Consider the following 25,174-nt stretch of genomic DNA (forward strand, 5'->3'; position numbering starts at 1 on the left):
GGGGTGTATGTTGAGCAGTACAGAGGCCCTGATCTTTCTGAAATATCAGTGATAAACTTCCACCAGAATGAAGAATGACTTCCCCTTTCCTATCTGTTAATTTAATAGGAGATCAGGTCTCCTTTAACAGACCTTACTTAGTCTCTTTCAAAGTCTTTGGTGGAGACCTTTTAAGAAAAAATATCATCCCGTTGTTTATGCCTTGATCCTTTGTATTCAACCAGTGTACCTATAGCCATGTAACATCGTTGAAAAGTGGGATTAAAGTAGACACACTCCCTTTTCCACTTCTCACTCAAGTTCTTATCAAAGTCAATATATCTGAAGGATTTGTTGAAATGGATATGGCTATGCAAAAGCATCAGGTCAAATATATCAGCAAGGGCAGGAGTGTGAACTAATGCAGTCAATAATTGCATGTTACATTTGGTTTAGTTTTTACTGCTTCTGAAGGAAAGTTATGTCTAATTTAAGCTTGATTCTAAAAATATTCATATTCAGCCTAAAATAACTCCACTTTGGGAATATGCCACTGTAAATGTGAAGTTTTTGAAAGGGCTTCACTTTTTTGGTAGATGAGAGCATTGTTCAGTTCCATCTTCCAATGTTTAATATACCACATTTAATGAGAAGTGCAGTATAGATCAAAGGGCAGGATTTGGCCCTTAATTACCGTGCTGCTACTAGCACTAATCTCACAGCTCCTGAAAAATGATGCATCAAATATATATCCCTGAAAATGTCACTATTCAGAATACTGCACATATTGCCTGAGCTGTCAGAAATAAAAATCTGTTCTTAATTATTCTTCCATTTAAAAAATAATAATTTTCTGATGGCCCAGTGAATAGGAATTTGATGTTTTCTTTGGCTAAACATTTTAATGATTTAGTACATGTAAAATGTTCTATGTGCTTTTATAATATATAAATTTTTGAAAATGAGTAGTTCTTTCCCAATTAAGTCTCTGTGGCTACCAAGAAAAGCAGCATTTGTTTAAATCTCACTTAAGTTTAAATGTTAGTTACTTATGGGAAACATTTTAAGAAAAAAAATGCAATGAAAAGCCAGACATACAAAATTGGGCTTACATATGTTACACGGATGCAAGCTATAAAAATATATAGTTAGAATTAATCATATTGTACATTTTAAACTTTTGACCATCTTATTTTTTCCCCTTAATGGGCAAGGATATTGTTGGGTTTTTTTTCTTCATTACTATTTTATGGAACTGATTTCACTTTGATGAGAAAATGAATAAAGCAGAAAATATTAAGAAAGTATAAGAAGAAAAATGAAGGCTTTGGATAGTATCAGATTTTCAGCTGGAAACAGAATAATCCAGGTCATAAATCCTGTTTGCTTTTAATATTTTTTCCCTCATCACAGTACTTCTTTCAGTTAATTATCTTCATTGAAAGCACAAAGAGGTGATCAGAAAAGGCTCCCGTTGAAACTTTGGAATAGCCTCATAGATATGATTTAGCATGAAATTTTACCTTCATTAAGGGTTGAGGGGTTTAAAATACACAGAGTAATGTGGTCTCTCTGGTTTTTTCAGTGTGGTGGTAGACTCTAACATTTTATCTCAATGCTTTGCTTCACTGAACAATGTACCTTTTGGAAATGTACCATTGATGTTAACAGCCAATTTATAAAATACACATATTATACAGCTAGAAAATAAATGTTTCTTTTTCTTGTCCTTTTGGTCTTGGCACCATGTATTTATGCAGGAGAATATAAAATACTTCATGCAAAACACCCTAGCTGATTCTGGATAATACTTCATTGCCTTGCTTGGTTGCTTCTCAAAGCAGACTGCTTATTATTATTATTTTGGTATCTATTTGTACCTGAAATTCTACACAGAATTTTTCCTTACTCCTTGGAGTCAAGTAAACTAATATTTATTTAAATACCTTTTGAAGTTTAATGCTGAAGTACTATTTAGTAAAAAAGAAGTGCAAAACAAAAATTATATAACTGAGTGCAAACAAGCATGAGAAAGTTGGAAGGCTAGGTGGATAGTTAAGGTGTTTTTCTGCCTTTTTGCATTGCATCTGTGTACTAATTAAGACACTGATCCAATGCAAAAATTAATAACATCTCATAGTGACAATGCATGCACATAAAGGCTGAATTAGAGTTGTACACACAATGTCTGGAAAGTACTGTATAGAAGAGGATCCAGTAGGGTGTGGAGCACTGACTTTTTCTTTGCAGATTTTAAATATCTGTTGAAAAAATAAAAAGCAGAAATTTCTGCACTGTAACCATCTCATTCTTTGTGTGTCAGGTAAGCAAAATGAAGCAATGTCTTCTATTTTCTCGTATAGTGAAATTATTTCTTTAGTGTTCATGTATTAAAATAAACCATGTATATAATTATTCTATTTCAGAATAATTTTGGTTAGGATATTGTAGAATAATGTGACAGTAGGGCCCAGTTGTGTCCAACTTAAATCTATAATTCTCCTTAGGAATAATCATTTTAGCCAGTTCTATTTTCCACATCTTTTATTATCAGCTTGTCTTCTGACAGTTCTCATTGGTCAATATCACTGCTTTCAAAATGCTGTCAAGACAAAATGTTGATTTTTTTCAACTTTTACAGATCTAAGTGACCAGCTTATGGAAGTGGTGGGTCTGGAAGGAGCCATGGAGATGGGACAGATATACACAGGCCTGAAAAGTGCTGGAAGACGGCTTGCCCAGTGCTCATCTGTTGTCATCAGGTATCAGCAGCTTTAATTTACACTGCAGTGTTGTAGTGGAACTGAAGAGTTTTATGTATTGACTTTCTTTTGTAGTTTAACGGTCATAATTATAATTATTGTTTCTTGGGAAAGTATCATTTTTGTATATGAGATGAATCTATTCCATCCACATTCTATGCCCATACATCTTCCTTTCTTTAAATGTGTCAAAAAACTAAAAAGAGGGTGTTTACATTCAATCTTTACATGTGTTCAAGTGCCATTTTGTCCAATGAAGAAGTATTGTCAAGCATATGGGGCAGAAGGAATAAGGCATGAACATCTTGGGGTTTATTGTTGACATACACTCCATGCAATTTCGAGCCAAAAGTAATTTAGCATTACTTTGTCACATTTTAACCCATTTATAATGCATACCACACCAGGGAATAGTAGCATGTAATTAGTAATTGTAAAGCACTTTTTGATCTGTGGAAGTCAAAGTGCTCTGGTTTTAATTTATTTGTTATTTACTGAATTCTGACAAGCCACTATTATTAAATCTGTTGGTATGTGTGAGCCGATGATGGTGGAGTACTCTAATTTCATTGTGTTTTATCATTTCTAAGATAGAACATTCACAATAGAGTAAACTTGAATTAGAACACAAGGAAAAAGTAATTATTCTATCTTTTGGATTAAATAAGGACTGAAAAAGAATTGTCCATCTAATTTCAGTGAAGAATTCCTCAGGAAGAATTTTCCAAAATTTATTAAACCCATAAGATTTACAATGATAAGCCTAAAACAAAAGAGCAACAATAAAAAATAAGTAGGAACTCTTCTGAACTATAAAGTGAGAGCTCATTAAACAGTCTTCCCTTCCTCCTTTTATGGCCATTGGTGACAGTGGATAATTCCATGAAATGTTAGTTTGTTTTCAAAAAACATCCAAACCAGAATTTCCATTGACCAACATGAGTCACTAATTTTTCTATTATTAGATTTATCCACTCCACACTATTTCTAATAGTCTTGTGTGAAAACTATTATAATGCAGAAAAAGACCAAAAAATGTAATACGCTTTTATTTCTGTTCTCATTTTGCTACACTTTTCTTAATGTGACACCCAGAACTAGAGAGGGAATACTGTCTGTATCTTTCTGTTGAAATCAGCACCCCTTTGCTGACAATTTAAATTTATATTATGGCACACTCTGAATATAGTGCAACACTCTGAATATAGTGCAAACTTCATTCTCTTTGAGTGTTCTGTCTAACTCAGACATAGTGATTCTAATAAGCAATGATGATAGACCTAAAATTTATATCTTATTTCCTTTACAGTAGTATAATATATATACTATATACTAGTACAATCTAAATTATAAAAAAAAACCACAAATTTGTTTGTCTTTTCTGTTAATAAGGTTTGTTCCTGAGGTCATTGTGTCATTCACTCATTATTTCACAAATTACAGACTCTTCTTCCATGAAAGAGTAGTGTATTACTAGCAAGATTTAGTTAATATTTGCCATGTTTTTCTTTGTGTGTTGAAAATCAGACTGAGGTCTTTAAGTTGACTGTGTTACATTTGTAAGCATATTGAGTCATACTGGAAATTTCATAGGAGTTTAGGGGTGCATCAGGGTTATATCTGTATGCCATCACATATGTGAGTTTTTAATAGTTCATTTATCAATTTTTTCTAGTTTCTTTTTCTTATATTATGAAATTTTTGCATTTAGGACCAGCAAGTCTCTGCCTATGCAGATAGATGGAGAACCTTGGATGCAAACTCCTTGCACGGTAACTACAACTGATTGTTTTTCTTTCTCTTCTTTTTCAATGGTAGAAATATTTCTCTTTTGTTTAGAAGACAACCATTTTCATCACTATGAACTCAATTTACTTAAATAACATCTTCACAAACTGTTTTATATACTGCAGTAGCCCCTGCATTTTCAATTTAGCGTTCTGAATTCAAACACAGGTTAGAGTGGAATAAAAAGACATCTATTTCAGAAGTTTGGAAAATGCTTGAAGAGCGCAGTCTCTTTATCCCTTTACCCAATATGACCATTTATTTATGATGGTGTACCAGATTTAGGGTCTCAGTTGCTGAGGAAAATTCAATCTTGATGCTAAAATGTAGAAAGTAACTAATATTAGTCTTAAAAATTTAGAAAGCTTTTCTATTGTGTTTTCCAGAGTTCATATCAAGAAGCTTTAATTAAAGCTAAAGTCTTAATTGTTCTGCTTGAATTATACAATTGGACTAATTTTTTCTAAGTCGTTACAGTTTAAGGGGTAAATAAAAGAAATTAATGAGTTTCTTGTTTCAGTACCCACATATATGAAGTGAGGGCACACAAACATCAATCTGCATAGGTTAGGATAACTTAGAATAGGATAGGAGCTTTCTCAGAGAAGTTTCCTTAGAGACAATGCAAGAAAAGTTATATCTCTAAGAACTCTCCATTTTTATCTCTCTTCAATAAATTATAGAGGCTAACCAAGCATTCAGAAGGAGGCTGAAGAAATCCAAGTTCTTTATTGTCCTTTGTAGTCTTAGTAACGTGTTTTAATATACAGTTCTACTAATTTTGGTTCCCTAAAGAAGACCTGTGCTTTTAAGTAGATTAATTGCTGTAGCCTTGCAGCTTGTAAATATGACAAAATAGTATTGTGATAAGGAAGAAATCACACTACAAATGGGAGCAATTTTCAAAAAAAGGGTACTGGATTCCTTTCATGAGCTTTATGTCTCTGGTAAAATTAGAAGTTACACAAAAATAGAAGGAGCAATGTTCAGGATAACAATATCAGGCGTGCAACTGATAATATATGGGTTAGGATGGCAGAAGAGCATTGGGATAGTTCATTTTTACCAGATACACCATTGTGTACAGCTGAATGGTGTGAAGGATGCTGAATTCTCATTCTATAGGGAAGTGCTCAGATTCTGCAATGTGAGGAAAACCATATGAACACATACTGTGTGAAGGCAGAACAGTGGGGATTTTATAAGATTTGTTGGAGAAAACCTTTTGGAGTTAAGAGATATCATCTTTACCTTTTCTACAATGATGGCTCAGTGCAGAGCAACAGTTCTGAGCCCAGCAGTTACTTGTTCATGGAATTTTTCAGTTGCCAGATTACAGAAGAGAATTTATGGAAGGTTGCTGGCAATAGCATGTGTTTTTTTGGTTTTTTTTTTTTGTCCTGATGCTTGCTCTGTGCAGAATCCCTGCTATCTGGTTGATAATGCTAGCAGAAGCTCCCTGTGCACTTGAGAGCAAACCTGGAAAAAAAGACAGTTCTTACATTTCAATTACTGCTCTAAGGAAACAGTAAATTACTATTGATAATTACTGCTGTCCAGTTTTAAAGGGGATAGAAATGGCAAATACTCTTCTGAGGAACCTATTCTTTTTGCTATACCATTTTTATGAGAATATACTTGGTGCTGCATAAGAAAACCATGCTGTTGAATGTACTTGTTTCCTCTGAGGAAAAAATTACATTAACTATTTGCTATACCAATGCACTTCTTTAAATTTAGATACAGAAATATTTTTTTTTTGTTATTTTATTCATTTTTAGGATTATTTTTTCTGCTGAGGAGCTTAAGTATTTATTGCAATAGCTCCTTGCATTGTTGTATATGTACCAGACTCTGTTTCCTACATCTTACAAAGTAAAAAACATATATGGTCCAACCTCTTTCCTCCCCACTAATTCTAACTACAGTAGAGATTTTTCTTTAAGTTCTCAGCAAAGTAGCTAGGAATTCTTCCTTAGATAATAGGAAGAATGTCTTTAGACATATTTGGATCTTAGCTTTCTCTCAACCGAAGATCCAGATTTCATATCTGAGTTTGTGTTCACAGTGATCTTTGTTTGGAAGCCAAAGTGTACAAGATCATGTAAAATGTGATATCTGTGATGTGTATCCAAACTAGAGTCTATACAAAACCCCCAGAAAATCAAAATAATTCCTTAGGCTCAGTCAGCTATGTAATCAGTCATTTGAGCCAATAAGAGCTCAAATTACAGATAACTAATAAGGAGGCCAATATAAAAATCATGTGGCTTGTCCTTTTTAGAGAAAAAAACTGATGTTTTCTCCCAAAATTAAAGCAAATTAATAATAACAGATTTTTAAATGGAAAAAAAAAATCATCATGTCCAGATAAAGAGCTCTCTAAGTTTAGTTTCCTAGGACACATGTGATAATCTGGCTTTCCTTTCCTTTTGCCTCTTCTCTTATAAGAAATTGAGGCCTGTATATAAAGATGCTGCTGTTCCTGAATTGTGCAGAGACATTCCCAAGCTACCTCTTTTCTCATTAGGATGCTGAGGCAAGGCACTTATTAGTTTACTAGCTATGTTGTTTGAAGGAAAAAAGCTACAGTTGTGTTTGGATATACCATCTCACTAGTTTTAGGAGAGAGAGGTCTGCACCTTGTTAGGTTGCACACATCAGTGAGGCGCAGCAGCTGAGCCTCAGATTTTTGATTCTTTTGTGTTCCAGCCAGAAAGCTATTGCTAAAAAAAAAAAAAAAAGGAAAAAAAACAGCAAAAAACAAAACCTCCTATCTTTCCCCCTTCAACTGTCTTTTATGAAGTTGAAATAACACACTTTATTTTTGGTATCTTAGGATCTTGAGTGTCATCTAAGTTCAGTATTTAAGGACTGACCTATAAATATTAGAGAGACTAAGTCAGAAGTTCAGATTGAAAGTACTTAAGCTCAAAAGTACTTTTCTGCATTGTTTCAGGTTTTGATATAAACGAAAGTATTTTCCAAATGATTTTTCAAGTAATTAAGCTCAACCTGATCAACATTCTCCTGCTTTTCTATTATGCCTATTCAGGAAAACAAGTTCAGCCTCAAATCCCTATTGTGTATAGGATACTGCCTGCACATACAGGCTTGGAAGTTTACTTCCTGTTGAAGGAATCAACACTTTTCTCTTTGTGGCTTCTCCTTTCTGACTGGAAAAGAAGTTTCCCACAAATAGCATGAGTTGCTGACACTGTCCTTTCTCATGCATATGGAGGCCATGCTTCTCCAAAATGATACTGTGAGCTCTGAGAAAATATTGTGGAATGTGGTAGATAATGCACTGGTTTTCCAGAAGCTGTGATCTCTGATTTTTCCTTCCTGTGATCAATTTTAGGAGTAAACAAATAGTTGTATGTTTCTTTTAAAATCTTTGATGATACATTGCTTATGCACCTGTCATCCATACAGGAGAGCAGGTATGCACTCCTGTAGGTTCTGTGCATTCTTAAAAGTGTGATTGGCTTGGTGTAAAAATCTGTCATCCAGAATTATTCGGTATGTTGAACACATGCACAATGCAGCATCTAACAAAGTCACTCTGCTCTGGTATAATAAGATGAAGCATCTGAGCATCAAATTGTATTGTTTTCACTGTGTTTTTATAGAAGACTCTTTGGGAGAAGGAAAGATGATAATGTTAATATTATGTTAAACATCTTGTCTGATTAGCTGAAGAGGAAATTCTATCAGAGCTCTCCCAGACAAATATAGCAACATGAAAGATATCTTTGGTTTCACCTGATCTCCAAACAGGTCATTAATAGTAATGAAACTTCAAAGACTCTCAAGTTAATTCAATAAACGTCTAGCTTTAGCCATCAGGGTTTTTTTTTAAGAAAAGTAATCTTTCAATTTAGCTACATAAATTATTAGCAATGTTTTCAAAAAATCTATAACAATGTTCCATCCTAATTAGAAATAACTGCAATTTCTGTTCTTTTATCTATTCCTGACTTGCTTGGCATGATATCTGAAAGAGTGTCAAGCTTCTAGAAACATTAGATTAAAAGGAGAAGACAGAAATGTCTATAGAAGATGCAAGAATATTGCTTAAATAAAGAAACAAAAATAAAAACCCATAGTCAGAGCTCACCTAATGGATTGCCACAAACACAGTTTCACAGGTATCTGAGACACAGTATTTTTAGAATTGTTTCCTGATTGTTAACTGTTACTTGGAATAAGTAATGGAATAATGTTACACAAAAATTAGTATTTCAAAATACTGTAATTTGAATGCACCTTAAAAATAAGTTTTGAATGAGTGCTTTCTCACCAGTTTTTCCTTTAGTCCCTAGGGATGTGATGAGCCAGGGCACAGAGATCCTTCTGTCCTGGAGTTAGATACAGAGAGAAACAAGAACTTAAACCAAACCAAGCTTTTATTATCACTATGTGCCAGAGCTATGTGAGAAAACTAAAAGAGAGTTACAGATTGCTTTTATATAGATCCGTTGTCTCCAATATCATGGAGACATGCCTCCGTATCTCCAACACATCACATGAAGCAGCGGCAGCTGTATTCTAGACTCTGTCTGTAAAGTATCTTGTTTCCATGCCTCTGGTTGCACCAATATTTTCTTATCATTTCTTTATAATGAGAGAATTTAACCTACTACATCTGCCCCTTTAGAGCAAACAGGATCTGGGTCCTAGATATGATGGCTGATTTCAATAGAATGTTAGCCAATTGCTACATAGTTTACCTAAATGGAAATCACTCACTAGGGAAGATTTTTGATGTTATATGAAAATGCTGCACAGTTTTTACCTTTTGAGCAGCAGTGTGCATTCTGTTCCAAGGCCAGATTGATTTATTGAATTTTTAAAATTTTATTTTGCAGCTCGGCATTATTATTTGTGGTCACAGGTACACTGCACTTTAATTATTTTTGTTTATGTATGGGTATTTTTTTCTTAATTTCACAACAGTAGTTTTTGTAATTGACAAAGCAATTTACTGCATGTGTGCTTTCTGCACCCCAGACAAATAACTCTAGCATGTAGTGCACCTTTCTTTCCAGTTCAGATTGTTAAGAAAAGAATTAGTTGTGACTAATTGCCAATTAATTTGCAGTGGTTTTAGGGAGGAGGAGGAAAAACAATTGCACCTACTAATTAAAATTTAAAATATTCCAAAGTGTCATCTTTAGGTATCTGTGGAATACATAATTTCCATTTTAGTTCTGCACTGGATCTGTAACAACCCTGAGCTGACAGCTCTATTAATTTAAAACCTCAGTGATACCTATTAGTACAAAACATGAAAAAAATGCCATTAATCATTTATTTTAATTTTGCAGCTCTGTCATTTTCTCAGTATGTTTAAAAATTATGATGACACCGTAACGTTTTCCAATCTACCTGTGTGAAGGGGAAACGGATCATACTACTTAGGAGAGAGGCTAGAGTATATTATTAGAGCTTAATTAATGCCAAACTGATTAGATTTGATTGCACTTTGCACAATAATATTGTTTAGAAATTTATTTAAGATGTGTTGCATAACGCTTTTAAAACAACTAGTCTAGATCTGAGAGATTTTGCCCAAAATGGCATATGATTCAAGTCACAGGTTAATTTTGCTCAGCAGTGCCTACATTTTATCGCTCTGATTCATAACATGATTCCCCATACACTCTTGATCACTTAAGGAAGATAAAAGTATTTGTCGCTCCTGTGATATAGAGGAGTTGCATCCCTCCATTTCCTCTAAGAGGAGAAGCATTTGGGTGTCTAGACTGTGAGAAAACCCTCTTACCCTCAACCAACATCTAAACCCTGCTGAGAACATGTAAAAAAGTAACCATAAAATAATAGATCCAGTTGGATAAGGCTGGGGTTTTTTTTTTTCTCGCAGTTTTTCCCCTCTGTCTTCAAAATACAGTAATATGTTCTTTAACCTTTATTGAAATATTCTAAGCAGAGCGGATTAGCTCTGTTCCCAGGTTTCTATTGTCAGCTAGTGCAATACTTTAGAACCCACATTTATAGTTCCATGTCTTCTGAAATAGTAAATAGTGAATGTTTAGGCATTATTTGAAGCATAGAGCTAACCAGTATATACTGCAGAAAAAGGAACATGAAAATAAAACTGACTGACCTAAAAGATACTGTTATCATGCTAAATTTTTTTATGCTCACTGCATTTCATTTAGTGGATATTAATGTGGCTTCAAGGCATTTTGAAATTCTGACCTGCTTCTAAAACAAATAAAATCCTGGTTAATGCATTTGTAACTATTTTTAGTATGAAAAATTCAGGCTTCTTCTTTATCAAAAATTTTTCTATTGACATATAGGGAGATATTATCATCTCTTCTTTTGAGAATTATACTCTTTCAATTTGACCTAGTATTCCTTGCCACAAATGCAATCACTGGAGATACTTTCTAATACTGGAAAGATGATTTCTGCAAATGCAATATTCTTCTGCTAAATAAATGTTTAGTATATATACCAACCCTTGTGGGATAAAATCTTGGCTTCAATTAGTGAATAAGAGGTTTGTCATTGGCTTCAACACTTTAAGTTTAGCCTAGAATGTTGTGGACCAGGCTTACAACAAAAATCCATGGTATCTTAGCAATTCAGGTTCCTACATACTTACCCCCAAAATGGAATTCTGTTATTTTCTGATTTTGTCTATTTTTAAATATAAATTTATGCCAAGTATGTAAAATCATTTCTTGTTTGTTTTGAGGGTTTTTGTTTGTTTGTGTGGTTTTTTGTTTGTTTGGATTTGGTTGGGTTTTTTTTTTTTTTTTTTTTTTTTTTTATTGTTGATGTTTGTTTAGGGAAGGGGGTTGTTGTTTTGGGTTTTTTTTTTTTTTTGTTGGCTGGGATTTTTTGGGGTGGTTGTGTGTTTGTTTCTTTTGTTTTAATTCCAGCAGCAATTCAGGCACTCAATTTTTGTTTAAATGTTCTCTACATTACATTACATTACTACATTTTGTTTAAATGTTCTCTACATTATATCAATAACTTGATAACAATCAAGTTATTATATATTTTCAATAAATTGAGTAAGTGATCTCAAAAATTGTTTTCCAGAATTCCATAGTAATTTCTCTGAGTATATATTATCAATTCCTAAGAATACATTAGGTTAGGATTTTAGCTTTCTGGATTTTTGTCTGTGCAATCTCTTTTTCTCATGTGCATGTGTGTATGTTATTAACAGGTAAATCTAGGAAACATTAAAAATTTTAAAGAAGGGTCTTTTTTAAAACTTTTATAATTGTGTTTCTACTAAAAAAGATGTGAGGATGCTTGCTGAATGGAAGAGAAACTGAATGGTAAATGTTAGTCTTTAGACACTCCCTGTGCACACACACAGAATCTCTATAGAGCTGTAAGTAGGAATTTTTAACTTAACAAAGTCTCTGTTGCTTCTAAGTAAAGACATCTCTCTCTCTCGCTCTCTTTTTGTCCTCCTATAGTGCACTTTCAATGTTAGGCCCTACTTTGACCTACAACACTATTTCTCTGTCTGAGATCCTCAGTGCTTATTCCCATCTTGAAGTGAGCACTGTCACTTGTCACCCAAACTCACAGCTCCAACTCTGGCAGTGCTGCCAGTATGAGAACAGAAGCAGAAGTGAGAGACCAGGGCAGAAGTGCAGTGCCTGAGAGTATTGAGAAAGACAAAATTAGCCTTCTTCAGGCAAAATACTGCAATGGTTCAGAAACATACTGATCTCTTTTCATCAGCCAAAAATAAGATGTTTCTATTTATTTAATTTTTTTAGAGTAAGAAAGTGAGGAATTGATGGTTATCATTGTTAACCAATGCAATGTTAATAGATACTAGCATGACTAAGCAAAAATATATACTTTAAATTTACATTTTATTGTAGCATTTTCAGAATGTAAAATATTTTATGCCATTGAAATTGTGCCTATATATAACGGTTGAAAAATATGTCTTGGAGAGAGGCATATAGGACTCATCCCCATGCATGGTAGTGGTTAATCGTGTTCAGGCATGTTAGCTGATCTCAGCTGATAGGAAGCAACATACTGAAGAGGTTGTGGTCTCTGAAACAGAGGGCTCAAGCCAAGAAAGAACATTACAAATGATAAACATTTACTCAGTATGTAATTGCATTCATCCTGAGGAGCATTGAACAGCCCCAACCCGACACGCAATCTGTACAGGGTCTCAGGATTACCTCACTCCTTCATACTAAAGCCATCTTTTGAGCTTTGCTCTTTTTTTCACTTTAGGATGGAATTACTATGTTTTACCTCAGAAAGGAAACTTAAAGGCATTCCTACTGCTACATCATGGCCAAGTCTTGCAATAAGCTAAACCCTTTATGACTTGAAAAATTCACTCACACCAGCTGTAGGTTACTTCATGTCATGATTCTCAGGATCAAGTTGATATCATCACTGCTCCTGATCCCCAAAATATGTCTTATGAAGTATGTGGAAGTTAAAAAAATAGGCAGTTTTCCAGGACCAGATCATCAGCTGGTACTGACATCAATGGAACAATGCCAACTTACCCCAACTACAGATTGGGCTTCCAAAGTGACTCCTGAAGCAGAATTTATTGTGAGAAAATATATTGGTGCCAGTCTTTGAAAGCCAGACTTATTATCCATGTGAAAGTAATCTACATTGCCAGAACCCCCCATATGCTATATTCAATACTAATGAATAGTGTTGACAAAAAGAGGTCCCACATGAAATTTGAAGTTAATGAACTAAGGTGGCATAAAAATGAGCATTTGGAGAGTAAAGGCTCTAATAGAGTTAAACCAAGACACACACTCTGTTGAGATTTTTATGTTTCTGTCTTCTTACATTGTAAAGTAAATTTCCACCCCAAGAAATGTCCTGATCTATATTTTAATGAGCCTCTCCACGTGACATACATTTTTTGTTTCATTTACTATTAGTGAATGACAAGTGAAGGATATTCATTTTAAGTTGAAAATGTCAGGTATGCACTTTAAGAGATATATTTTTCCAGTTTTTAATGAGGTGGTGTTTCTTTTTGAAAGAGATACCATCTCTGATGTGGGTACTATGCAGGTGACAACTGATATTTAATAAGTGATGGTTCTTGTATTAGTCGTAGTTCACTAAAGAAAATGTCTCGGATTGCTTTTGAAAAACTCCTAACGTCACTAGCCCAAAGGCAAGATGTGACCTTTTTATTACATAATGAGAATCATTTATTATCTTACAATGTATCTTAAAGTCACAGACAAAATGCCACTTTGATAATTGCTTTCAATTAGCTTTGAGCATAGCATACATTCATAAAATGTCTTCTCTAATTTAGACTTGAATTAGAGAAAATTGCAGACATAATCTACTTTAAGGTTGTCTCATTTAAGGTGATTCGTAGTTCTGTATCAAAGAAATCAAAATGGGTGGCTTTAGAGCAGTATTACAAAGTGTTTTAAATAGTCTTTTCAATATTTGAGTCTACTCTATTAACAATTAATTACAAATTAGAATGATAGTTCATATTTTTGGACCTTTTCTTATGTATTAACTTGGCACTTTTGTTCCCCGTGGCTGTTTTGAAATTAAACACTGTCCTGTGGTAAAACAGTACAGCTTGATTAGACGTATAAATAAAGCATGTAAAGACATAGCTTATATCTTAATAATAGGCAACAGCTTGGTCTGTCAGCAGGTATGTTCTTACCAACTTTTAAATTCTTCCTCAACAGCAAGCAATAAATCCCACACTCAAAAAGTAAGATTGTATATTGGCATGTATTTTATTGCATGTGTTTATTAATTTTTTTTGCATATAATTTAAATTATTTGTGGGAAAACTATTACACATAGATTGGTCTACTGCATATGGAACATCATTCATAAAAAAACCCCAGGTATTTTCCTTTCAGCTTAGATTAAATGATGCAGGTCTGAAAGTTATATATAAAGATAAATCAGGCATCTCAGATAGTTGGAACTGAACTAGATCAAGGGGTAACTCTGTTTTTCTTCTTTCTTCCCCAGATAAAAATTACTCACAAGAACCAAGCCCCCATGTTGATGGGACCGCCTCCAAAAACTGGTCTTTTCTCTTCTATCATCAAAAGAACAAGGAACCACAGCAAGGAATAAGCCTATGTAGTTTAGTTAAAAAAAATTAGCTTTGTTGGGCTTTGGAATATTTATGCTGGAAATCTTTCAAGAATTTTAGAATATCTTCTATTTGCAAAATCTTGGATTTTGATTTAACTGTTCTGTAGCTGAGCTGATGTAAAATTATGCTACTAGAAAAAAATGTTGTCACAGTTTTGTAGGCATTTTGCATGATGAAAGCAGATGTTTACATACAGTGATACAGCATATTTTTTGTTGCATGCGTTACCATTTACTAATCTGTGGGCTAACTCTGCCATGGAATACGGGAAGAGAATGTCATGGATAATTTGATTTTCTCTCTTTTCTGTTTAAGCTTTTTTTTACTACATTAACCATAAGCCATAAGTTCAATACTATCTCTTCAATCAAACATCTTTACATGAATAGTCAATCTGACCTGTTTCAGAGTAGAATCATTGCAGGTCTCATTGACCTGTATTTTTAGTTTATCATTTCTTTCTACCCTGAGAATATTTTTATTCGACTAAGTATTAAAATCCTGTAAGTTATTCTGATAACTCCTATGTACATGAGTAACTGTACCTGCTGAAAATATCTAACAGTATGCATAGTATTCAAATGATCATGATTGTTCTTGTGTAAGTTTTTGTTAAGATTACAAGTTGATGAAAGTTCGAGCAAAAACTTTGGGACCAAGAAGATTATGCTGAGTGAAGATAATAAGACTTGCAAAACAAGCCATCAGTGTTTGTTGAAACCCTAGAATTATTTTCACGAGCAATATATCTCTGTAACATGGCAAACTTTAAATCATTCTCCACATTGACCAATAGCATAGTGCATATGCACACAAATAACCAAAGCTCATGCCTAATTAAAGTGCATTTCCCACCAAAGATTTAGTGAAGGATGCTTCAGAGAAATGGGTTAATGCATAATTAATCAAACTCACTGGAGTAGACTCACTTCTGAAAATTTACAGTTCTTTTGATTGCATTGTCAATGTCCAGACAAATGTTTGGGTAGGGAAAAACATTAAATTAATTTCAAATAAATATTCACTTTTTAATTGTTTCATAAGTTGATTGACATAGTAACATATGCTAAATATTGAGGCATATATACAAACTCTAAATATTAGAAAATTAAACATATTTTTTGTATCATAATAATTTATATATTTATGCTATCCATAATTACTCATCCCCTAAATTAATCTCTCAAGGAAATTATGACCTGTTGTCTGTTACCCTTTTCTAGTCTGCTATCTGAAATCCAGACATTTCTTGTCATAAATTTTGGTGAGGCAGTTGCTCAGGTTTTAACTTTCTTAGCTCTCTGAGAGACTTCCTAACAGCTTAGAAATCATAATACAGGGATTTGTCTGAGGTTTGCACAGCACTGTCTAATGTTGAAGGGAAGTCGAAGAATGGCAATTTTTTTCAGTCTTGCATATAAACAATCTCAAACAAAACTTTTTGTGCAGCCTTAACATTGTTCTTTGTTCAGAGTGAGCTGCTTCTCAGCTCTGCATGTCTTAAGTTCTCAGAGATTTCATAAAAAAACAAGGAAAAAAATAAAATTTTGCTTGAAATGCATGATTTCCCATTTTTATCCAGACTTTAAAATGTTAATTATTTATTAAATCTATTTTTCTATTGATTCATTCATCCATTTTAAAAATAATACTTTATCATGCTGTAGTGCACGGTACTGTGCATGTATTTAAATAAAGTTACTATCATTTGTTCCTCAGTATATGAATTCAACAGAGTCCTAATTTATATAATAGACATTAAAATAAAAGTCAGTATATAGTTGGTAAGGATTATGTCTTTGAAATATACAGTCTATGTTCTGTAAACATTAGGAGGTAAATGCCAATTAATGTTTTGTTCAGCATTAGGTAGAAAAATATGAAGGTGATTATTTGCTAAAATTAAGATCTTGTAATTCACCATTCTTGGGTCCAGTGGTGTTGACATTTACAGTTACCATAGGAGTAAACTAGTATTTTTCCTGTGCATTGCAAACACACACACACAGAAGCATTTGATGCACTGAACTACAAATATGCATAAGCATAGAGCAAAGGTTATTTGCGAAATGCAGGAATTTGCCGATATAATGTTATGTAAGTGTATATTGGTTTTATGAAATTATGGTTACAGGTGAAAAATATTTTCACATAACTTGACATAGGATTTTCTACCAATGCTCTCAACTTTTTGTGGCGAAAAATGTGTTTAACAACAATATATAATGTGTTCTCTATGATTATCTCATGAACATTGTAACTCTGAAAACAAATAAAATTATACATAAGCTATTACTAAATAATGTATGCAGTTTTAAATGTGTCAGTCTGTGATAGCAAGTTAGTCACAACACACTTTTTTATATAAAGAGGGATAGAGGAGTCCATGCCATCAGAATTACATACAACTCTGAATAGACATATAAAAAGTAAATCAGATCTGCTGGGTGGTGTGTATAAATTCTCACTGTAACAAAATAGAACAGAGCAGCCATTATGCTGAATTAACAGTTTTCATAGCAGAGACTGTCTTTCTATTAATTTAGGTTGTTTGGGGCTTTTTTAGCATGGCCTCTAATAATTTAAAACCATTCTCAGGTTGAAAGTATTGGTGGTGAAGAGAAAAACTTGGAGTACATGAAACATAGTATGAAAAGAAAATGGTTGATTTAATGAAAGAGAACTTTAAAAGGGAAGATTATTTTATTCACTTCAATATGCACAGAACTAATATGAAATTATTCATTGGTGTAAGAAGTGAAACAAAGAATATGTGCATATATCTACATACAGCTGAAATAGATGCATTGTTCTTAGGTTGACTGAAGAGGATATCTGTAAACCATCTACTCATTCCAATGAAGCATTCCTTAAGGCTTCATTAATGACTTTTGCAATGTAAATGACAAAATATATAGGTATTAAATGTGATACTAGATTTGCAAATCTTTGATCAGTGTGTGTCAACTGGCCAATGTGCTGACAAAAGAACATGTCATCTCAGGAAAAATCTTTAACTTCTGATATTAGTCAGTCTCTGTCATTTGACATGTGTTCCTATTAAAAAGAAGTGGAAGAAGAATTTCTTGTAGAGACAAATGGAGAATTACTGTTTCCAGTACTTGTAAGGTATTTGTATGCAAATCATCACAATTGTTTAAAGCTAGGGGTGACACCTCATGATTTAGGCTTGTTGGTGTGCATATGTGTGTGTTCATGCCAGACCAGCAAACCTGCTGGTATACTCAGGACTCTGATAAGACAGGAAATACTTAGTTTCTGAAACAGGACTAGACTTTCTATTGCATTTGCTCACTCTTATCTTATCTTAATCTTCTCTACATTTGCATGTACATCACAACAATGACTAGCTAATATCCAAAATTATTTAAGGCAAATAAAGTTACAGATTTCAGCATGTTTCAGAATATCAGTGTAAGAAAGAATATAGTCAGCTCTGGTATGAAAGGCAGAAAAATACCTTTTTTATTTTTATAAATATTTAGGTTGCTATTTATTTGCCAAGATAACAGGATTTTAGCGATTATTAGTGATTTAGGGTACTAGTTGTATTCTACAAGTTACTGCCTTTAACCCCAACTGGCTTCTGGGGCTTGTAAACAGGAAGAATTATCTCTATACAAGGAAGTAGGAGAAGATCAGAGAACTCTGCTATGGAACGAGAAAACAGGTGCTCAAAGTGAAGCATGATGCAGTGGCATCCACAGAACTGGTTGTGTGGGACCTGGGAGACCAGATGAAGGCACTCAGGGATAATGAGCAGCAATGAGCTAGATAAATGGCTTAATTACATTTATCTAGAGATAAATGTAATTTATCTCTAGCCTTCCATTTAAGGCTGAAGGAAGTAAATAGTATTTCCTTGCTTTGAAGGCAGAAAGACCCAGAGAAATTTGAGGTAGACAATACTCTCGAGCCCTCCAAGGGAAGTGAGAATGACTTGCAAGCAAAGGGAAGCTGAAGGATTGTCAAAAGAAGGTAAAGGACTTTCCAGAACTGTATCTCTTTCTTTTATACCCTGAAAAAAAATGAAGAAAATTTGCCTTTGCAAAACAGCAGTTTGCCAGGCTACTAAGTGGTTAGCCTGAAAATAAATAAATAAATTTAGAAAGCTGAGGTGGGCCAGAGGAGCACAGCTCAATGTTTTATGCAAGAGCGGTGGAGAACTTGTCAGCCTGTTGTCAGCTAATTGCTGCTTGTCTCCAGTTCCATCAGGTCTGAAAGCATTCTGTTTTCTCTCTGTCCATAAGGAAGGAAACTTCTTGTGGTCCTGCTGAGGTGAGTAAAAGCCTTACTGCAGCCCTGGCTGGAAAATGAATAAAACATGGGCGAGACCTGGAAGCTGTTAATGAGAAATTAAGTAATAGCTTAAAATCGTGGTATGTGAGGCTCTGAGGGTTGCTGTGCAGCAACGACTGAGGTGGAAATTGTCCTCATGTATACCAGGGTTTGATGGTGTCTGCCCAACCTGGGCTTGTGCTGTGGGGAGCCTGATGGCTCTTATTCCTTGTTTTTGTTCAGACTATGGATTTTCAGTTGGTTTTGAAATAAGGGGGTTTTGCCTTTTCTGATTTGCGTGTACGTGAATGGAGCTTTTCTATTATCGGGTTCTCTTAATTCTACAAATACCTCGAAGAAGAGAAACTTCTCTATGACCTTTGACTTCCATTATGTGAAACTGCCTAACAGCTTGGAGCTATTAATAGGAAGCGATACTTCTAGGCATCTAGAGTCTGGGTATGGTGATATTCAGAGGCTGCTTTCTTGCCTTTCTGATTCATGATTCAAAGAGGCTCATTGAGAAACACCTCAGGGCTCTCTTTAAATGTGACTCATACAAAGAGTAAGTGATAATCATCAGGCTTTGTTATTTATAGTAAGGGAGAGATGGTAAAGAAGCAGATTCATGTGAGGTACCCACCCTAATAAACATGGAAAATAGTCTACTGGGTCTCAGTGAGAAGGAAAGATTTTGAAGTTTTCAGGTCAATTTTTATACTAGTGTTGATATGAAAATAGTTAGCTGCTGATGGACCTCTTTGAAATAAACTTTTGGTTGGTTGTTTTTAACCTAGGGTGAAATTTGCCTGCTGTGAAGGAACACAGAAATTTGCATTAATAAGCTGCTTTTTTGGACAGGGAAGTGAGCACTTCTTACTCTTTTGGTGAAAACCCTCTTTATGTGCCAAGTTGTGCTGGCTAATAAGAAATTTTCAGTCTTCAGTGCTGTCATTCTATTTACATTAAGTATACAAAAAAAAAAAACCAAAAAACCTCAGGCAACCAAACCACATGATAACAACTATACTATAAATTATTTGTACCTGCAGAGAGAGATTGATGATAACTCTGTCCATTGGTGAAGTGGACATTGCAACATAAACATTGTCACTGTAACTTCTGCCCAGCCATGAGATTAGCTTTTGCAAAGAATGTGGTGTAGGGTTTGTTAGTGTGATGGTTTCTTCTTTTGTTGGATTTTTGAGTAAATATGAATGCATTCTAAACCTCTCCTTTTATCCCAGAATGATAAGAACTCGAACTTTGATTCAGACAGACATAAAATATGTTTATCATACACACATATGTAAGCAGGCAAATGCAGGAAGATCTACTCCATCTAAATTGAACTTTACTTCCATATGTTTCAATTCAGCCCTATTATTCAAGGGAAAAAGAAAGAACTTGTTCATTTGGGTAGCTTGAGAGAATTTCAGGGGGGAAATGGGTGTGTTGGGATTTTCTTATCAGTAGTATGGACTTATTACAACAATATATACATATAGATTATGGAACTTTTACCTCATTATATCAATCACTGTTTTCTTTGACTATAATCTGAATACTGATGGGGTTTTCTTGTTGTTTCTTTTGTTATGTTGTTTGGGTTTTTTTTTTCTGGAAAACTAGCTAAATCTTTCTTTTAATGTTTCAATACAAATAGATTACAAGGAGCTTTGAAAGATTTGGTCCAGCTGCCTGATTTACAAAGTCTAAGCTTGGACTGAGATGCAAATTCATGCCTTCATACTTTGTCAATAGTGCTGGTCAAAAATTCCTTAACCTCTGTTTCATCAAAATTCATTAAATTGTGTGGAGGAACCTACCTTCCCTAATCAATCTGCTTTTTCACTGGATTCCCATTTCAGAGCAAAATCAGACCTAATTTTTAAATGTCAAAATATCTTGTCCTTGACTGTTAAAAGGAAATGTAAAGTTTTGTTTGATTTATTATTTCTGGTTCATTAATGTTGTGATTAGCATTAAAAGTCAGCATAACTGACTTTTCACTTTATGTGGATAAAATTATGCTATTTTTAATTCACTACAAAGATAATTCTTATTTCCTTTAAAAAATTTTTAGTTCTTGTATATGTTCAAGATTCTGCAATGAAACTTTCAACCTTTGTGCCTCTACAGTTGACAGCAGAGTAAAAGGCTGCTCATCAATTTATAGTGTTTATTTAAAATACCTGCATATTTGGTATTCCAATAGGTACACATTTCCTAAGTGTTACGTTCAAGGAGTTGCTTTTTCATTGTTTCTCTTTTTTTCAGATTAATTTCTCAGAACAAATCTATCTGGTCACTGAACAAAGGGAAATTACATTATTAAGTTATCCTAATTATTATAAAATAAGTGAATCACAGAAGAATATTTTAGAGTAGGTATTGTAAAACAAGGTATTGACAAGGCAGATAGAATGCTTGTTTTTATTCTGAGGTACAGAAGACACTGTAACTTAATTAAAAATAACCAGTCACATTGAAAAGGCACATGTATATCACTGTAATTCTCAAAGTCCTGTGGTCTTTAACATCTCTCAATCTTTCAGGTGAATTATCAGCTACTACTGTGTGCTGGATAATCTGAACTGTTTTTACATCAGACTTACCAAAAACATGTACACTGTCTGACATTTTGCTATCTTTTCTTTGGTTACTGTACCTTTATTACTAAGTCCTGTCTACCTGATGTCTAGCCCAATTGATACTATGTTAAAATTCTTGCTGTGACAATCGGCAGTCTAATTTTTATGTTCTTGGAACACCAGTTTAGTGTGTTCCAAGATCATAAAAATAGTGTTAGCGGACTTGCATGAGGTTAATGGGGCTTTAAGAAAATGTTACATTTCTTTGGCACAAGATAAGGTTCCCTTCTGATGGGAGTCCTGTCACTTTTTAAGATATAACAACTTTCTCTGTCAAAGAGTTGAGATATTAGTCTCTGTGAAATGATTCATAGTTTTTCCTTGGCTTGCCTAGTGAATCTTAGGCAAAAAAACAATCTTATGGCAGATGCCAATCGTTTCCTTTTGGTATGCATGTAGAAATATGTTACCACAAGAGCTAGTGAAAGCATTCAGATATAACCAGAAAAGCTGTACTGACAACAGAGAGCAGTGCTCAGTTCCTGGAGTCAGACTCACACAGGCAGAATTTGAAACGCTCAGAAAAGGGTTAACCTTCCTTTATTCGTTTCTAGGGTGACTTCTGTCTAAAAATGCAAGAGTACAAGTAGGTATTAAATACATCTGTAACTTGCCACTGCACAATATTTCTGTTTTCTTATCTCAGATATAGCACAAATGGTAATTTTTAACTATTTCTACCATGCGCTTCCTCCACAAAGCACAGTGCAATAGCACAGCATAAAAGCAGATTTTAATAAGTGCAATAAAAAACTGTTATAAGGAGCCCAAGATACCTTCTGGTCCAACATCACAGGACAGTAAAGGGATTTGCAGGAAGAAAAAATCACATACTGCCAATTCCACCTATTATCAGTAGAAGTTTTCAACTCAGAGGACTTCTAGCCAAATGACACTGTCATTTATTGTTTCATTTTAGCTTGTTCACAATTGTATTTGGAGAGTTCCTACAGTACGATCCTTATCAGAATATGCAGCCACAATTGTGTAAGGGGGATTGAGAATATTTTGGCAGATCTGGTTCCCCTTACACGTGTGCCATGCTGTTTCTGGTACACCAATGGGGATCCCTTCAGAGCATTTGAAGTCCTAATGTAGAATGAGATATTAAGTCATAGTTTTGGAGATAATGATTGAAATATAGCTTTGGCTGAGACAATTTAAACTGAAGTTAAGGATGCAGATGTGAAGTCCCAGCTCCACTGAAATCCTTGGTTTGCTATTGCAAACACAGAGCCTGGGGTTTATCCCTGCTGTCTTGTGGTAGGGCTAGGAACATCTTTCCTGCCCCAGTTTAAATGTTTGCAAAGTTCAAGTAAGGGACTGAGAAGTTATGTGCATTCACACATCTGTAAAAACCTACTGAATGGTTGCACCTGTGAAGTTTCCCCACACTATTAGCCTTGAAATGAGGTCACCTGGTCTCTTCCTTTCAGCAGATTGCTCATGTTTTCCTTTCTCACTTTTCTATGTCTTTAGCAATCCTGTATTTCTGTCTACAAAAGCATTAACTTCAACATGCTGTATTAGAATATGTTTTTATCTACACAATTCTGTAGGCTGGTGGTTAGGCACTAGGCTGAGAAATGGAAATTTTTAATTTCCCAGGTTAAGGACGAATCAGCCTCTGGTTTTCTAGCAAACACTGTAAGTGCTATAAGCAGTGTTATAAGAGAGTCCTGCTCAGTTAAGGACCTGTCTTAAACTCTACCCTCTGAATCTCAAAGGCATGAGAATTTTCAAGCTCCAACTGGGTGGAGTTCACACATCACTGTTTTATTTTGCATCTGCCAATTCACATGTAAATTTTAGGGATTCTATGTGTAACTGTGCCTCTTCTCACTATTCAGAGCCTTAAAAATCTACCCTTAATGTTTGAATCACCCTGCTGGGGTAATGAAATACCGAACTTGAGTATTAATGAATAAATAGTTGCTTTGAACTCAGCTTTTAGGACTTCAACAGAATATTGACTTGGTAACAAATTCTGTGCTGTTGCCTTAAGAGGCCCTGACACAGTGCTGCAAAAACCAGGTCTATGTGCAGCATAACACAACCCACTTCTAATTATTTCTGCCTAAAGTAGCTGCTGCTGTTGGATTTCTTGTCTTTCATGCTTAAAACAGCAGTGACGCAGTAGTGAGTCAGGCCTTTGCCAGTGCTTAAATAGCCAGGGCTAGGTGCTATATAAAAATATTTAAATTTTTTTCTAAAAGCTGGTATGTGTGTAAACCTTGATTAGGATGTTATAGTTCTAAGGTATGTAAATGGCGTACAAAGAGTACATCTTCAATCTCCTACATTTACATACTGCTTTTTCTTTGCAATATCAGCTGTGTACTCTGACTTCTGTTTTGTAATTTTTTGGCACCCACTGCACACCTTCAAGCTTGCTCTTATGTATAAAGCCAATCTCATGGCCCATTTTTCAGTGTTATTAAAATGTTAATCAACAGTGAGCATAAAGCAGCATATTAAGACATCAAATAGAAACATCTTGTGGCACTTTTTATTCATAACTAAAAAAAATGAATTTCCTAAAAACTGCTAGTCTTATTCCTTAAAAAACTGTTGCATGTAGAGTTATAAAATTTTTTTAGTTAACTCATTGCTCCAATCTAGTGGTAAAGAAAGGTTGAGAATACTTATTTGAAGCAATAATTTAATTATAATGTGACAATACTGAACATAGAGAAGATACAACAATTCTTGTCCATTTTTATTAGATTTCCATTTTTTCTCAGTTTCATTCAAATATTGCCATGTATGCAATTAAGCTGGCCTGCTACTTAGCAGTTCTTTGCCTTCTGGCTCATCACTGTTCTATCTTAATCTTCAGTCATAAAATAATAACTGATTGTCTTTATTCTCCTCAATCTTTGAAGTTTTTCTTTGTTTTCCCATCACTTTTTTTTTTCCATCTGCTAGTTTGCTTCCTTTGCTTTGTTCATACACTTCTAATTAGAAGTACTTGTTATTTTGATCTGAGTCACAGCCCTTGTAAATTTTCTTTGCTATTCAGATCCATTCAGAGTTCACCACTAAAGGATTCCTGGTCTGTCAGTTCACAATCTTATCTTCTCTCAGGAACCATTCTCAGAATGTTTTCTTCCCTGACACCCCGCCCCCACTTCCCTTCCTTTCTGGTTGCATTAGGCATAGGTTATTTATTTGTCTTTACTTATGAGGCCTTTAGTGCCTTAAGTCTACCTTGACAAAAAGTATTTTTATGTCTATGCCTAAAAACATTTAATGCTGAGATGTCTCATTTCTTAAAATCCCTTTGATAGAAAGGCAAATGTGTATTCATATAATCTACATCTGGTCAAGCCACAGCAATATTCTTTAGCCAGTACTTTCAGATTTTAAAGCAAATATTTTGGCAATTTTAGCATATATAATACACAATCAAAATTCCTATGGAAATGCCTACAAACCTATTCCATTACCTTCCTTCAAATCCTTCCTTCAACTGTGTACAAGAAGACCACGTTGTAACCATTACCACAGAAATCAGAAGATGTTGTCTTTCATATTCTTACATA

At 34.3% G+C, this 25,174-nt stretch overlaps 2 protein-coding genes across 8 annotated transcripts in view; both read left to right on the plus strand.

Moving 5' to 3' along the window:
- The window catches only part of DGKB (diacylglycerol kinase beta), a 337,798-nt gene extending 320,815 nt beyond the window's left edge, over positions 1-16,983 (plus strand). For all 6 annotated transcript variants that reach the window (XM_068209914.1, XM_068209905.1, XM_068209932.1 and 3 more), the window contains 3 exons: positions 2,621-2,741; positions 4,453-4,513; positions 14,547-16,983. In XM_068209914.1, coding sequence (XP_068066015.1) covers positions 2,621-2,741; positions 4,453-4,513; positions 14,547-14,654 — 290 coding nt within the window. In that variant the 3' untranslated portion in view covers positions 14,655-16,983. The remainder of the gene's footprint in view (positions 1-2,620; positions 2,742-4,452; positions 4,514-14,546) is intronic.
- A 1,563-nt stretch (positions 16,984-18,546) lies between these two features.
- The window catches only part of ETV1 (ETS variant transcription factor 1), a 116,535-nt gene continuing 109,907 nt past the window's right edge, over positions 18,547-25,174 (plus strand). For both annotated transcript variants that reach the window (XM_068209972.1, XM_068209965.1), the window contains exons 1-2: positions 18,547-18,675; positions 18,904-18,975. The gene's annotated coding sequence lies outside the window, so the exon portion shown is untranslated. The remainder of the gene's footprint in view (positions 18,676-18,903; positions 18,976-25,174) is intronic.

Source organism: Anomalospiza imberbis, chromosome 1 (genome assembly GCF_031753505.1).
Source record: "Anomalospiza imberbis isolate Cuckoo-Finch-1a 21T00152 chromosome 1, ASM3175350v1, whole genome shotgun sequence".
In the NCBI taxonomy this organism is placed as follows: domain Eukaryota; kingdom Metazoa; phylum Chordata; class Aves; order Passeriformes; family Viduidae; genus Anomalospiza; species Anomalospiza imberbis.